Here is a 13181-nt window from a genome sequence, read left to right as displayed (position 1 = left end):
TCCTCTTCCTTATCTCCCTCCTAATGCTAAACTTTCTGGCCTTTTGCCTTTGGGTTTCCAGGACTCAAAAAACAAAAACAAAAAAACAAGGCTTCCCTGTTACTTTTCTGTTAACATCCAAAGCCTTTGATCCATCACTAATATATAGAACTTTATTTTTTTCCCCATCTATTCTTCAGTTTGTCCCTTCTGTTGGTCCTCCAAATTATTCTAAAACAGAAGCTTTTAAAGGTTTCATCTTATGTTGTTTTTACATTTTCTTTTTTAGCAGTGGAATCTCTTTCAAACAAAATCTCATTTGAGACCCTATATATAAAGCAGGGAAATATGGAGCTGCTATTATGCTGTGAATGGCACCCTCTAGAGTTGAGCAGTATGCAAACTGCACAACTGTATGCAATGCACATCAGATGCTTCTTAAACATACCTTCCAACTCTCTTGTCCCTGTCTCTTATCCCAGCCACAGCAGTAGTGACCAGTTTCATGCAGATTTCAACTAGTCTCACACAACCATGAACTGACAGTACCCACCTCAGCCCCACCTCTCACTTCTGCCTGGAGGTCTTTGATCTTCTACAGCAGGACAACCTTGAAAAGAGCCCCTTGACATTCAGGTGCCTCACTCAGAAGTATCAGGGAGTTGATGCCCTGCCCTGTGGCTATCCTTAACTAAAGGCAGATGGAAGCTGATGGGTAAATCTCCCCAGCTTGCCCCAGGAAGATGGTCCTGATGTGCATTTCACAGGGCTTCTCAGCTGCCCCATGGGAATCAACACCCAGGTGCCTGTAGCTTGGTTAATTCCATATGGCTCCCCCTCCTTTGCTATTTTACTCTCTTATCCCTCTTTCCTGCTCCCTGAAATCACACTCCCAGATAAACTACTTAGACTTATGCATCTATCTCAGCTTTGTTTTCTGAGGAACTAACCTGGAATGCCTCCTAGTTCAGTCCCTGGAGGTTGGGGACAGCATTTCCAAGGCAGTCCCTTGTTTCTTCTTGGCTTCAAATCACTGCTCTGGAATAAGATTATGTTGATATAGTTGGTCAGGATATCTCAAATGAAGAATTAATTGTTCATTGTTCTCAGAGCTCAGTGGGCTCTTCATATTTAAGGTACAGAAATGAAATTTTGGAAGCCAGGAATTCCAGTAGGCCATTGTCATGGTCAAATCAATAGGTATGGAAGGTAAAGTGGATTTTCAGTGGAGACATATAAAAGCTCTAGCCCCTTAGAGAATCTCTTTGTCCTAGCTGGGGGCTTTACCTTTAATAACAAATGAGGGTATGGGTTTAGCTCTCTAGGGCTTTCTATCCCCCCCAGCCTCTGAAAGTTTAAAAACACACACCGTTAGCATTTTCTCATCTCTCCTAAACTGGCGGTTGTGTCGGTTCCTTTAAAGAAGTTAAGATGGTGCCTGGGAAGACAGTAGTCTCCTCCCACACCCCCATTCCCCAGACAACCAGGATACACCTTGTGTGTACTTAAGCTGTCTCTGACACACATAATTTCTTTTTCATCCCTGAGTAATCTGTCTTTTTTATCCTTTTAGCAAAGAGAATGGTGTATTTTTGTGCAGAAAAGATTGGGAGGAAAGGAAAATTAAAGAAAGCACCTGCCCTCCTCCTGAGAAATTTCCATGTAAATTCCCACAAAATAGCAACAAATAAAAGATGGCAGGGAAAAAACCACAGAAGTTTCTAGAATAAGGATATTTGTCAGGTGCTGGTTGAGGATCCAGTTCTAGTTTGAACATTTTAAAATGTTTTCTTTCCAGTTCTGGTGTTTAGGGGTTAATGATGGTGCTGAAACCCTATTGCTTTGAATAGGAGGGATTAGTTTCGTTATTTTGGGATTAAGGTCAGTCTTATCGACTGGCTGCCACATCCTGTCAGCAGTGCCCAGTCCTACAATCACTCAGCTCGGGTTCTCAAATCCTCGCTTGGGCTGCTGCCTGCTGAGCCCTACAGTTTTTCTTTTGAATATGACTAAAGGGGAAGAATATTCGGGTGTGCTTACTCTAAGGCACACAGAGGATCTACCCTGATCTTTTGCTTCCTTGAGATGACAAGGACACAGAGGACAGAAGGAGAATTCCATAGGCCTCTCAGTTGGTGTGGTGGATTGATTGCCAAGATAGCCATATAGTTCACCTCTCTCTGCATCCCTGCCCTTTGCAATATGACTTTAAGCCGTTCCCAATAAGAAGTGTATTTCCCTATCTCTTGAATCTGAACTGATCTTGTCACTTGCTTTGGCCAATAGAATGTAGTAGAAGCAATGAGCCTAGACCTCAAGAGGTTTTGCCTACTTCCACTCTTTTTCTTGGACTTTTTCTGATTTTGCCCTGAGAGCAAATCTTAGTTGACTTGTTGGAGAATGAGAGGCCACAGAGCGAAAAAGGGAGGTTCCTCAGCAGACAGTTGGCCAACTTGCCCAGCTGACTGTAGTTATGTGAGGAGCCCAACCTAGACCAGAACTGCCAGCCAAGCCCAGCCTCAAATGCCAAAATGCAGAATTGTGAGCCAAATGAATACTTATTAAGTCACCATGTTTGGGGGCAGCTTGTTTTGTAGCAATAGCTAACTGTTACAGAGGTTCACAGCCTCCACCATATTCTTTGGATCCTTTGCCTGGTTTCCCTTATTATCATTGATAGTATTGGCAACAGTGATAACAATAGGTAATATTAAGACAGAACTGTAGAGTGTACGACTCATTTGGGTCTCACAATAACATCTAGGGGATGCCTTTTATTTTGTCTCTTTTTTAAAATTTTTAAATTTTTTGGCTGTGCCATGTGGATTGTGGGATCTTAGCTCCCCAGCCAGGGATCGAACTTGTGCCCCCTGCATTGGCAGCACGGAGTCTTAACCACTGGACTGCCAGGGAAGTCCCTGGGATGCCTTTTATTTTGGATGTGAACAATGGCAAAAACAGTGCTAACACTCTTGACTTTTATTACCTTTGGGTAAAGGTCAAAGAGACTGATAGAACTTTAATGGTAAAAAATTTAGCAGACCAACTGCTGCAATTCAGAATGGAGATAACTGAAGAGTTTGTTAGTAGGTTTAACAAAGTATGAAGCATTTTTGATGTGAAAATTAATTCATTTAAACTTAAGGTGAAGTCCAGGGAGTACACTGTGTGTGCACATATGCAATGAGTGAATTCTCTAACCAAAAGTGGCAAGGGAGGCCTGTTTTCAGTCCTGGTGGTGCTATGTTCTCTTTCACTTTATTTGTCATCTTGTGGCACATAAGATTTACAAGGCATTTTAATGAACATGATCCCACTTGATAGTCTCAACCATCCTATAAAATAAGTAGGGCAAGCATCATTATATCTGTTTTGCTTAGACATATATAGACTAAGGCCCAGGCTAGTCTTAAGACTCCTGATTGAATTCTCTTTCCATAGCACATCCAAGCTACCCTTCAGTTTATAACTTTGTGAGAGGGAGCACATTGTCTTTTACTATAAGTTTTCATCCCTCCAACCCTTGTTTTGGGAAGGTGGGTGCTACATGAGGGGCAGAAGCCAGATTTCACAAATGCAGAGCCATGGGTTCAGACAATAATTGGTACTGCTTTGCATGCAGCTCCTTGCTCACCACTGAGGAACGCCAGTTTCTAGACACATGCAGTAGGAATTAAGGGGCATTTTACTGAAGAAGGATGGATCCAAAGAACAGTGGCAAGTAAAGAATGCTGGCAAGTGGGTGGCAGGCAGTGCATTTCTCTATGGCAGTGTTTTGGAGGAGATGATCAGAAGCTGGCATGAATCTCATAAAAACGTGTTGTCTTAGGTAGGGCTTCCCCAGAAGGGGACCCTGGGGCAAGGATTTGGGGGCATGTAGTTTATTTGAAAAGAGATTTCAGGAAATACAAGTAGGAAGGTGGCAAAGAGGCAGAGAAGAGAAGACAGCCAATAAAGAAAGTGACAGTTACCAGGCAAGATGTCATGTGAGGAAGTTGAGATTGGTTCTACTGATGAACTCTGGGAGACAATATATTGAGAACACATGCCTCAGAGCCATCCCAACCTGGGGGCACAGAAGCTGGGGAAACCACTAATCCAGCCCTATCCATCCTTGGTCGAGGACTGCTTCCAGGGGCATTAAAACTTCAGCACTTCTGGAGAGGGTGTGGAGAAAAAAGAACCCTCCTGCACTGTTGGTGAGAATGTAAACTGGTACAGCCACTATGGAGGTTCCTTAAAAAACTAAAAGTAGAGCTACCATATGATCCAGCAATTCTACTCCTGGGCATATATCCGGAGAAAACCATAATTCAAAAAGATAGGGCTTCCCTGGTGGCGCAGTGATTGAGAGTCCCCCTGCCAATGCAGGGGACACGGGTTCGTGCCCTGGTCCGGGATGATCCCACATGCCGTGGAGCGGCTGGGCCCGTGAGCCATGGCCGCTGAGCCTGCACGTCCGGAGCCTGTACTCTGCAACAGGAGAGGCCACAACAGTGAGAGGCCCGTGTACCACAAAAAATAAAAAATAAAAGAAAATTTAAAAAGATATATGCACCCCCATGTTCATTGCAGCACTATTTACAATAGCCAGGACATGGAAGCAACCTAAATGTCCATCGACAGAGGAATGGATAAAGAAGATGTGGTACACGTAAACAATGGAATATTACTCAGCCATAAAAAAGAACTAAATAATACCATTTGCTGCAACATAAATGGACCTAGAGATTGTCACACTGAGTGAAGCAAGTCAGACAGAGAAAGACAAATATCATATGATATTGCTTATATGTGGAATCTAAAAAAATGGTATAAATGAACTTATTTACAAAACAGAAATAGAGTCACAGATGTAGAAAACAAACTTATGGTTACCAAGAGGGAAAGCGAGGGAGGGATAAATTGAGAGATTGGGACTGACATATACACACTACCATATATAAAATAGGTAACAAATAAGAGACTACTGTATAGCACAGGGAACTCTACGCAATACTTTGTAATGACCTATATAGGAAAATAATCTAAAAAAGTGTGGATATATGTATAATGATTCACTATGCTGTACAGCAGAAACTAACACAATATTGGAAATCAACTTTACTCCAATAAAAATTAATTAAAAAGAAAAAAAAAGCTTCACACTTCTGGCGTTCCCTGCCCCAAGGCAGAGAATTGCTGGTTCTTCACTGTAAATCACCTTTTGGGAGTAGAGGTAAGTGCTCAGAGGATGTGGGCAGGGCACTAGCAACATCTGCTAGAAGGACTGTGGGTCAATTTCTCCAGTTTGCTTGTGGAAAGAGAATTGTGAACTCAAGGCAGCAACTCCCATAAACAGGATGGTCTTGAAGCTGTGCTATGGAGAGAGGCTGGAGGAGCTAAGGACTATGTGGTGGGTGGGAACATTAGCTGGTGGCGCCCTGCCTGGGAGTGAGGCTCTAGAACAGCCTGGGAGGTTTTGGCAACTCGTTCTGGAAATAACTGAGAGTACTAGAGTTAAATGACTTGTTCATGGTTTAGTTTTTCTTAATTTCCTTGTTTCCCCTACATTCTAGGAGATGTATTTGAGTTTCCAAAAGCTAGTTGGAGAGCCTGAGGTATATGACTAATGTACTTGAAGGTAAATTAATAAGTTGATGATTGGATGATGGCCACTTAGAGCAAGAATTCCCAAATCTTGGATCATGAAGTCAACACTTTTTTACTCTTCTAATAACATTTGACTTAATACTCATCCCTTGCACACTGTTTGTTTCATCCTTTGAGCCTTCTTGCTCATAGGGCCAAGGATTTCACAAGTTCCTTCTGGACAATGTAGGAAATACTTAAAACCAGTATTGATTGAGCTGTAGAGGAGGTACGCCAGTACTACGAAATGAAAAGATACAGGTAGTTTGTACGTTCCTTTTATCACTCCCAGCCTCTGCTTCCCAAGTGGGTTCGCTCTGGACATATCATTTTAGTTACTCCCAACATTGAACTTCACCTTTTCTTCCTGGATCACTCTATTTTAAAATAACACCTTCTCTCCTACCTCCTACACTCTTTACCCTCCTCACTGCTTTATATTTTTCTGGGGCAGTTACCATCTGATACACTTCATATTTTAGTTGTTGGTTTATCTGGATAGATAAAACCCCCAGCTTGAGTGTAAGTTCAATGAATCGAGGGAATTGTCCCTGCCCCTCCCACTCCCAATACTCAGAACAGGACCTGGCATAGAGGCTCAATAATCATTTCATGAGGGGCTTCCCTGGTGGCGCAGTGGTTGAGAGTCTGCCTGCTAATGCAGGGGACACGGGTTCAAGCCCTGGTCTGGGAGGATCCCACATGCCGCGGAGCAACTAGGCCCGTGAGCCACGACTGCTGAGCCTGCGCGTCTGGAGCCTGTGCTCCGCAACAAGGGAGGCCGTGATAGTGAGAGGCCCGCGCACCGCAATGAAGAGTGGCCCCCGCTTGCCACAACTAGAGAAAGCCCTCGCACAGAAACAAAGACCCAACACAGCAAAAATAAAAATAAGTAAATTAATAAACTCCTACCCCCAACATCTTCTAAAAAAAAAAAAAATCATTTCATGAATGAATGAATGAAAGGTGGGTTTACCAAGACCTTCTACTAAGAAGCCCAGCACATTTGTCTTTACTGTTCTTTGTGAAGCCAAATGTCTCTCGGAGTTTCCTGACCAGCTGAATTGAGAGAAGCACAATCCTGGATTTATCTTCCAGGCCTCTCTACAGCTTTGGAGACACACACATCTGGCTTGAATCATGCCTCTGTCACTTATTAGCTTAAACAAGAGAAATCTGGTTCAAATAATCTATTCATTTCTTCTTCTGCAAAATGGGGCTAATAATGTCAAGTTTTCAGAGTTTTTAAGAGTGTTTAATGAGTCAACATTAATGAGGCACTTCACACAGCACCTGGAATGTACTAGCTGACCACAAGTATGATTTTTCTTCCCTTTCTCTCAATTTCCAGTGCCGTTATCAATGTGCTGACAAATCAGTGACACAAAGATTGGGACAAGGTGGTCAAAGCAAATGCTGGGGGAGGATGTGGAAAAAGAAAACCGGAACTAGAAATGGAGAGGCAGACAAGAGGAAAGGACTCTGTCACTAGGACACAGGACCACCTTCACCTTCTGGTGTTCTGTTGAAGGCTCACGGATGAGAGGGATAGAAGACTTAGGCTTCGCAGTATTCCACCTTGCTCCAGTAATTATATTTCTACTGTACTTCCTGAGTTGGTGCGTTACACAGATCTGATTCATCCCTGGGGAATATGTCTTCCTTTAGCCAAATGAAGCTGACTGCATTAAAGCTGAGGGTAGACAAGCTCAATTATCAAAGGAAATATGTTTCAGAATGAATTATGTGATGGACCTTAAAGCAGGATACCCATGTCTTACTTTTCACGTATCCAGTGTGGGATTTTAATTACTCAAACAATGTGGAACCACACTCACTCACCTCACTGAGAACAGATGGAGTTTGGAAAAGAATTTTCTAACTCGGCCCATACATCGACCCCTTAGCAGTTTCGACATACACGGTATATTTATTCGTCTTCTCCATCTTTGAGCATCCTCTCTATTACCTTAATTTTAAGGAATAAATGTGTTGCTAGAGTTGGTCCTTAGAATAACTTCTCTGAGCACCTGGGTATCTCTAGAACCTGTTCTGAGGTTTGGGAACAGGGTAAAGAACTGCAAACATTCCCTGAGAATGATGAGCTTGTCATCACTGTTTTTACTTCTTAGCTGCTCTCACCAAACCTCCAGAGTTACTGGTGAAATGATATGGCAGCCAACCAGAGCAATCAGGATACATTTGCCTGCATTGCTGTTATGGGGTAGGAGACAGAGACAGAGGAGTTGGCAGAGGTGAGAGAGATAATGGTGGTGTTGGTGAAGGTGGTGGAGGAGATGGAGGTGGGGGCAACTGTGGTGGTGGCAGTGGTGATGAATGAGATGGTTGTGGCTGGGAAGGTAGCAGTGATAAAGGTGGAGGTGCTAGTTTAGACGGTTAGAGAGGTGGCAGAGGTAGTGGAAAGGTCAAGGTGGTGGTAGTCGAAGCAGTGGTCACGGTGGTGGTAGGAGGGTATAGGTTATGGTGGAGGTGATGGTGGGAGAAGTGTTGGTGGCAGAGGAAATGATGGTGGTGAAGGTGGTAATATCAAGAGCAATGAAAACTTATGTTTGCCCAAAAACTTGAGCACGAACGTTCATAGCAGCATAACTCATCATAGCCCCAAAGTGAAAGCCATGCAAATGGCCATCAGTGGATGAATGGATAAACAAAATGTGTTTTCCATACAATGGATATTATTTGGCCATAAAAAGGAATGAAGCTCTGTTAGATGCTACAATATGGATGAACGTTGAAACCATGATGCTAAATAAAAGAAGCCAGTCACAAGGCTTCCATTATATTGTATAATTCCATTTACAGGAAATGTTCAGAATAGGCAAATCTATAGACAGAACTTAAATGAGTGGTTGTCTATGGCTGAGGGAAGTAGAATGGGAGTGATTACTAATAGGTATGGGCTTTCTTTTTGGGATGATAAAAATAGTCTAAAATTAGATTGCACAACTCTGTGAATATACTAAAAACTATTGGATTATACATTTTAAATGGGTGAATTTTATGACACATCAATAAAGCTGTTAAATAAAGTGGGGGCAGCAGTGGTGGTGGTTGTGGAGGTCTAAATTTGGTGGGGATACTGGAGAGAGGAAGGAAGATGAGAGTTGATTGACACCTGATATACCTCAGTCAATGTACAGCCAAGTCTGAGTACCACAGATATTTTTCCCATGGAATTTTTTTCTATGCCTTCTGGCTGAACTACATTTTCCCACAGACAACACTGAACCTACACACAAGCATTTCTGAAACAGATTATAAAAATCAAGCCAAGTTTTGGCTGTCATTGGATCGTGTCTAGAAGGGACACCTTTGCTTTTTCCATGCAGTGTCCTCAGCACACAGAACTGGCTTCTTAGGAGCAATGGGATAGTAGCCAGATTTCTTCTTCTCATGTGAGTGCAAACTCAGACAGGGGTCCATGAAGAAATTAAAACAGACATCTGGAGTCTATAATTTTTAATAATTTTAAACTAGCTACAAAATGTCAATCACATCACAAACTGACAGAGAAGACAAGGGGGAATTTAATATTACATGCTGTAATGATATTTATCTCACAGTTTATATTTCATTCATTTATATTATTTTTTAAAGGTTTCTTTATCAGCTACTAAACATCTCAGCAATTTGGTGTGCATAGCTCTAGATTAAGCAACAGAGAATTGTACTGATAACAAACCACAGGGGAAATGGTGATTAATAAGAATCAGCCTTATAAAATTTACATCTCCACACTGTTTCACAGCAAGGTTGCTTTCTCCAAAACAGAGCCTTCAAAAGCAGCAAACAAACCCTATATTACATCCATTTGACATAGTTTCAGCCAAACATATATTTTGCTGGAAATGGTTCAATGGTGAGTGTGTTTAACCCATCTTTTTAAAAACAATTTTTTTTAAAAAAAGGATGATTATGATTAATAAGTCTAAATATTGACAAAAAGAAAGTGACACTATTGCAGTTTTGCTGGTATAACTTAATCTTGACAGTGTCTCAATACTGAGCATGCTTTGTTGTTGTTTTGCTGTTGTTGCTGTTGTTTTATGTATGTGTTTTCTCATCAGTATGCTACTGTCATGGAAATATTTTGTTTAAGTAGGAATCTAAAAATCTATTTAGTTCTCATGCATAAATGCATAAATCACATCACTTTGAGTGCAATGCCTGTTATGTAATTCCACATTGTCTAATCATGAAATCATAAAGACAGATGACAGCCGTGAGGAACCAAAGACAGCAAATTTTGAGAGTTTCAGAGCCTGACACCCAAAGAAAGGACAGTGGCAGTAGCTCTGTGGAATGTCACAGTTTTACAAGAACAATACTGTGTATTGAAAGAATCAACAGCACATTGAGCATTCCTAAATTGTTGTCATTCAGCAAACGCCACTGAGGAGAGAAAAGGAAAAAATGAAACCCAAGACATCTTACGTAGGGAGTTAGAGCCACCAAATGACCACTATATACAGCCTTTGGAAAGAAAGAGACCCAGAAAGAACAAAAGACACGTAGTATTGTTGGGCTGATGGATGACACAAGACAACATTCACAATGGGGGCGGATTGATGTGTGCATGTGTGCAGACCTACTAGGTAATACCATGAAAAAAGCATGAAGGTGCCATCTTGCCCGACAGCATTTGGAAGAGGACACAGGTGGGCACATTTAACCACTCCCCAGCATCTTTGTTGCACGTTGGTTGGCCTCATCAATTCTGGTTTTGTTGGAATCAGCCTGGAGAAAGGGGAAAGAAAACAGAATTCAGTTTACCCATTCACATTCCATTCATCCTTCTGGGTCTAGTTCAAATTCCTCCTGTTGGGTGAAGGCATCTTGAGACTTCCCTGATCAGAATGAACCATGCCTCCTTTTGTGTTCCCAGAACCATTGCTTATGGCTGGACTTAGACATGATCACAGAAGCTTGATCTTAGTTCTCATGACTCTTTTCCCTACTATGGAGAGCAGAGTTATATCATTTATCTTTCTCTTCTGGAATGACACCCAGCGATTTCTATGGCAGGCATTCACATCCGTTGGATTGAGTTGAATTCCTGCCATTTGTACAGTTATTAGCAGTGTCACTTTGGGAAAATTACTTAACATTTCAGGGCCTCAGCTTTCTCATTTATAAGCTGGGGATAATAAAGAACACTGCTAATGAGCACAGTTCCACTCATTCAACTTTGACAACATCAACTATGAGGTATATCCTGTTATTAGCTCCTTTTACCAAGTGAGGAAACTAAGCAGAGGGGATTTAGGCAATTTGTCTAATGTCACAGAACTAATAAATGAGGAAACCAGAGTCAGAAGGCCAGCACCCTGGAGTCAGCGTCCACACTGGTAGTCACTATTTTAGTCATTTTACTACTTAAGTTTGCTATGAGGATGAAATGAGTTTATACACATAGTATGTTTAGAATAATGTTTTGCAAAAATTAAGGGCTCAACATATCTTATCTTGTAATTATTGTTATTGGGTGAAAACGTGGTTTGCTTTTAAGGATGTTTAATAATTGTTTAGCCCCATTTCTGAAGACTTACTCTTATGAGTTATAACTGGCTTGTTTTAGCAGGGGATCATTTACTATCATTTTGTGCCTTGACTGACCCCTTCACTGCTTGAGCTACCTTTTGCTCTGCATGCATCATGAAACCCAGGTCTGCTACCTGGATATACCTTTAAACTCCAGAAAATAAACTATTCCTGACACCACTGAGAAATGTATGAGTCAGCAAGTAGAAGGGAAGACAAAAATTCTTTTTAGGCTGTTGTTTTCCTCTATTATGATTGGTAATGTTGTCTGTCCCTCTCCAGCCTGGGAAGAGGGGAAGGAAGCTGAGAGGCAGTGTAGGGAAACTGGACTGTTTTTATATCAACCAGTATTTACTCAACAGTTACTGATTTTGCAACCATGACTGTGCTTGGTGCTTTCCAATCTCCACCAAGTTGTGTCTTCTTTATTCAGTTTAATTGTGAATTCTCAGCACACTAGAGTTATCAATATTCAAATAGAAATTTGCCAAGTTAAAATAAAAAATAATTCTAGATTATCCATAACTCTAAATTATCTGGCAATGGCTCCCTACCATCTGTTTGGATAATTAAGTGTTGACTTCAAAACAGATAAGATAGAACACTAATTTTCCTTGATTGCCTTGATCTATAGATTCATATTTTTGACCTTAGGTTCCTAATTTGGGAAATGGGTATTCTCTCCAATTTTACTTGGCTCTTAAGTATTCCCTCTTCAGCTACAGAAATAATGACTCTTTGGTACAAAGGAAAATTAGAGGCTCAGACCAGTGTGAAATGCTCCTGAAGACTGGATTATTCTATTTTTCCAGACTTAACTTTGAGAACTGTTCAAATGAGAAAAATCATCCATTTAAAAATGGATAGCATTTCTGGAGGCAAACATTCTAGGATTTCTTACATTAAGAATGCACTGATGAGTCTTCACATGATGGTACAAGAGGATATTTTGAAGTAGAGCATGAGGTTACTCTTTGGATATCCTCAAAGGATCTGGGAGGAGCTGGAACAGACCTATCTTTAACAGCCATCTGTGATGTCCACCTGAATTATTTCTGAAGCATATCAAAATTCCAGCCCATACAGTACAAAAGTGCCATATCTTTATTATATTATATAACAGTAGTGCTTTTAGAAAAAACTCCTGAGATAATCTTATTTTAGATGTCTTCCTGGTATTTGGAGAATGTGTCTGTGTTTATTCTATTTATATGCTTTTTAGGACTTTATTTATGCAATATATCCCATTCCAACTTTCATATTTCTATGTAAAGAATCCTAAACTTGCTAATATACTCAAGATATGGTACATGATTTGCCCTTGTGAGAAACCCAGGATGACTAAGAAAAAAGCCAGTAAGAGAGGTAGAAGGAGCTATTTAGTTCACCCTTCTGAACACTCTGGAAATCTCAACTTCAGACCATGACAGGTAGATTTTAGGCCACAGCTCAGACTTCCAGAAGTGGATACTCACTATCCCACATGGCAGCCTGTTCTGACCCCAGATTTGCACTGTTCTCTTATCATCTTTCAGGTGAGGAACCAGGTCATGAAGCTGGTGAGCAGGAAAACCTTGCTGGTACTCAAGATCTTAGTTTTCAAATTCCATGTTTCCTTGTTGATGAGAGAATGTGAGCAATGCTAAAGCTTCAACTTCACTGTATTTCAATGTGTGTGTAGCATCTTCCACTGACAACTTTAAGTCCAAGTTTGAACATCACTAAGTTGTTTCCTTAGCAACAGTTCCCATAAAGATCTGATATAAACTTGCCCTGTTTTAATAGTTTTCTAAGAGAATCGTAGCTTTTTAACCTTAGAAGATTGTCTATATATAAATATCCTAAATCAGAAAACAAGGTTTTCAAATAGACAAAGTAATTTCTTGACAGTCCATAAGGATGTATTGAAAATTGGGTTGTTTTGGACTCCCAAAACTTCACTGCTATCTGAAGTGATGAGAAAGGATCATGACTGATGAAGTTGGGTGAAGATTGCTGTTGGAGTCACG

The 13181-nt window shown here is 41.0% G+C and overlaps 1 protein-coding gene across 3 annotated transcripts in view; it reads right to left on the bottom strand.

Annotated features, from left to right (window-relative positions):
* Positions 1–9075: 9075 nt before the first annotated feature.
* The window catches only part of SNAP25 (synaptosome associated protein 25), an 80121-nt gene continuing 76015 nt past the window's right edge, over positions 9076–13181 (bottom strand). For all 3 annotated transcript variants that reach the window (XM_004276468.3, XM_004276467.3, XM_049699227.1), the window contains exon 8: positions 9076–10368. In XM_004276468.3, coding sequence (XP_004276516.1) covers positions 10300–10368 — 69 coding nt within the window. In that variant the 3' untranslated portion in view covers positions 9076–10299. The remainder of the gene's footprint in view (positions 10369–13181) is intronic.

This window comes from Orcinus orca, chromosome 16, assembly GCF_937001465.1.
Source record: "Orcinus orca chromosome 16, mOrcOrc1.1, whole genome shotgun sequence".
NCBI lineage: Eukaryota > Metazoa > Chordata > Mammalia > Artiodactyla > Delphinidae > Orcinus > Orcinus orca.
Note: the sequence above shows the minus strand (reverse complement) of the source record. Positions and strands in the feature narration are given on the sequence as shown.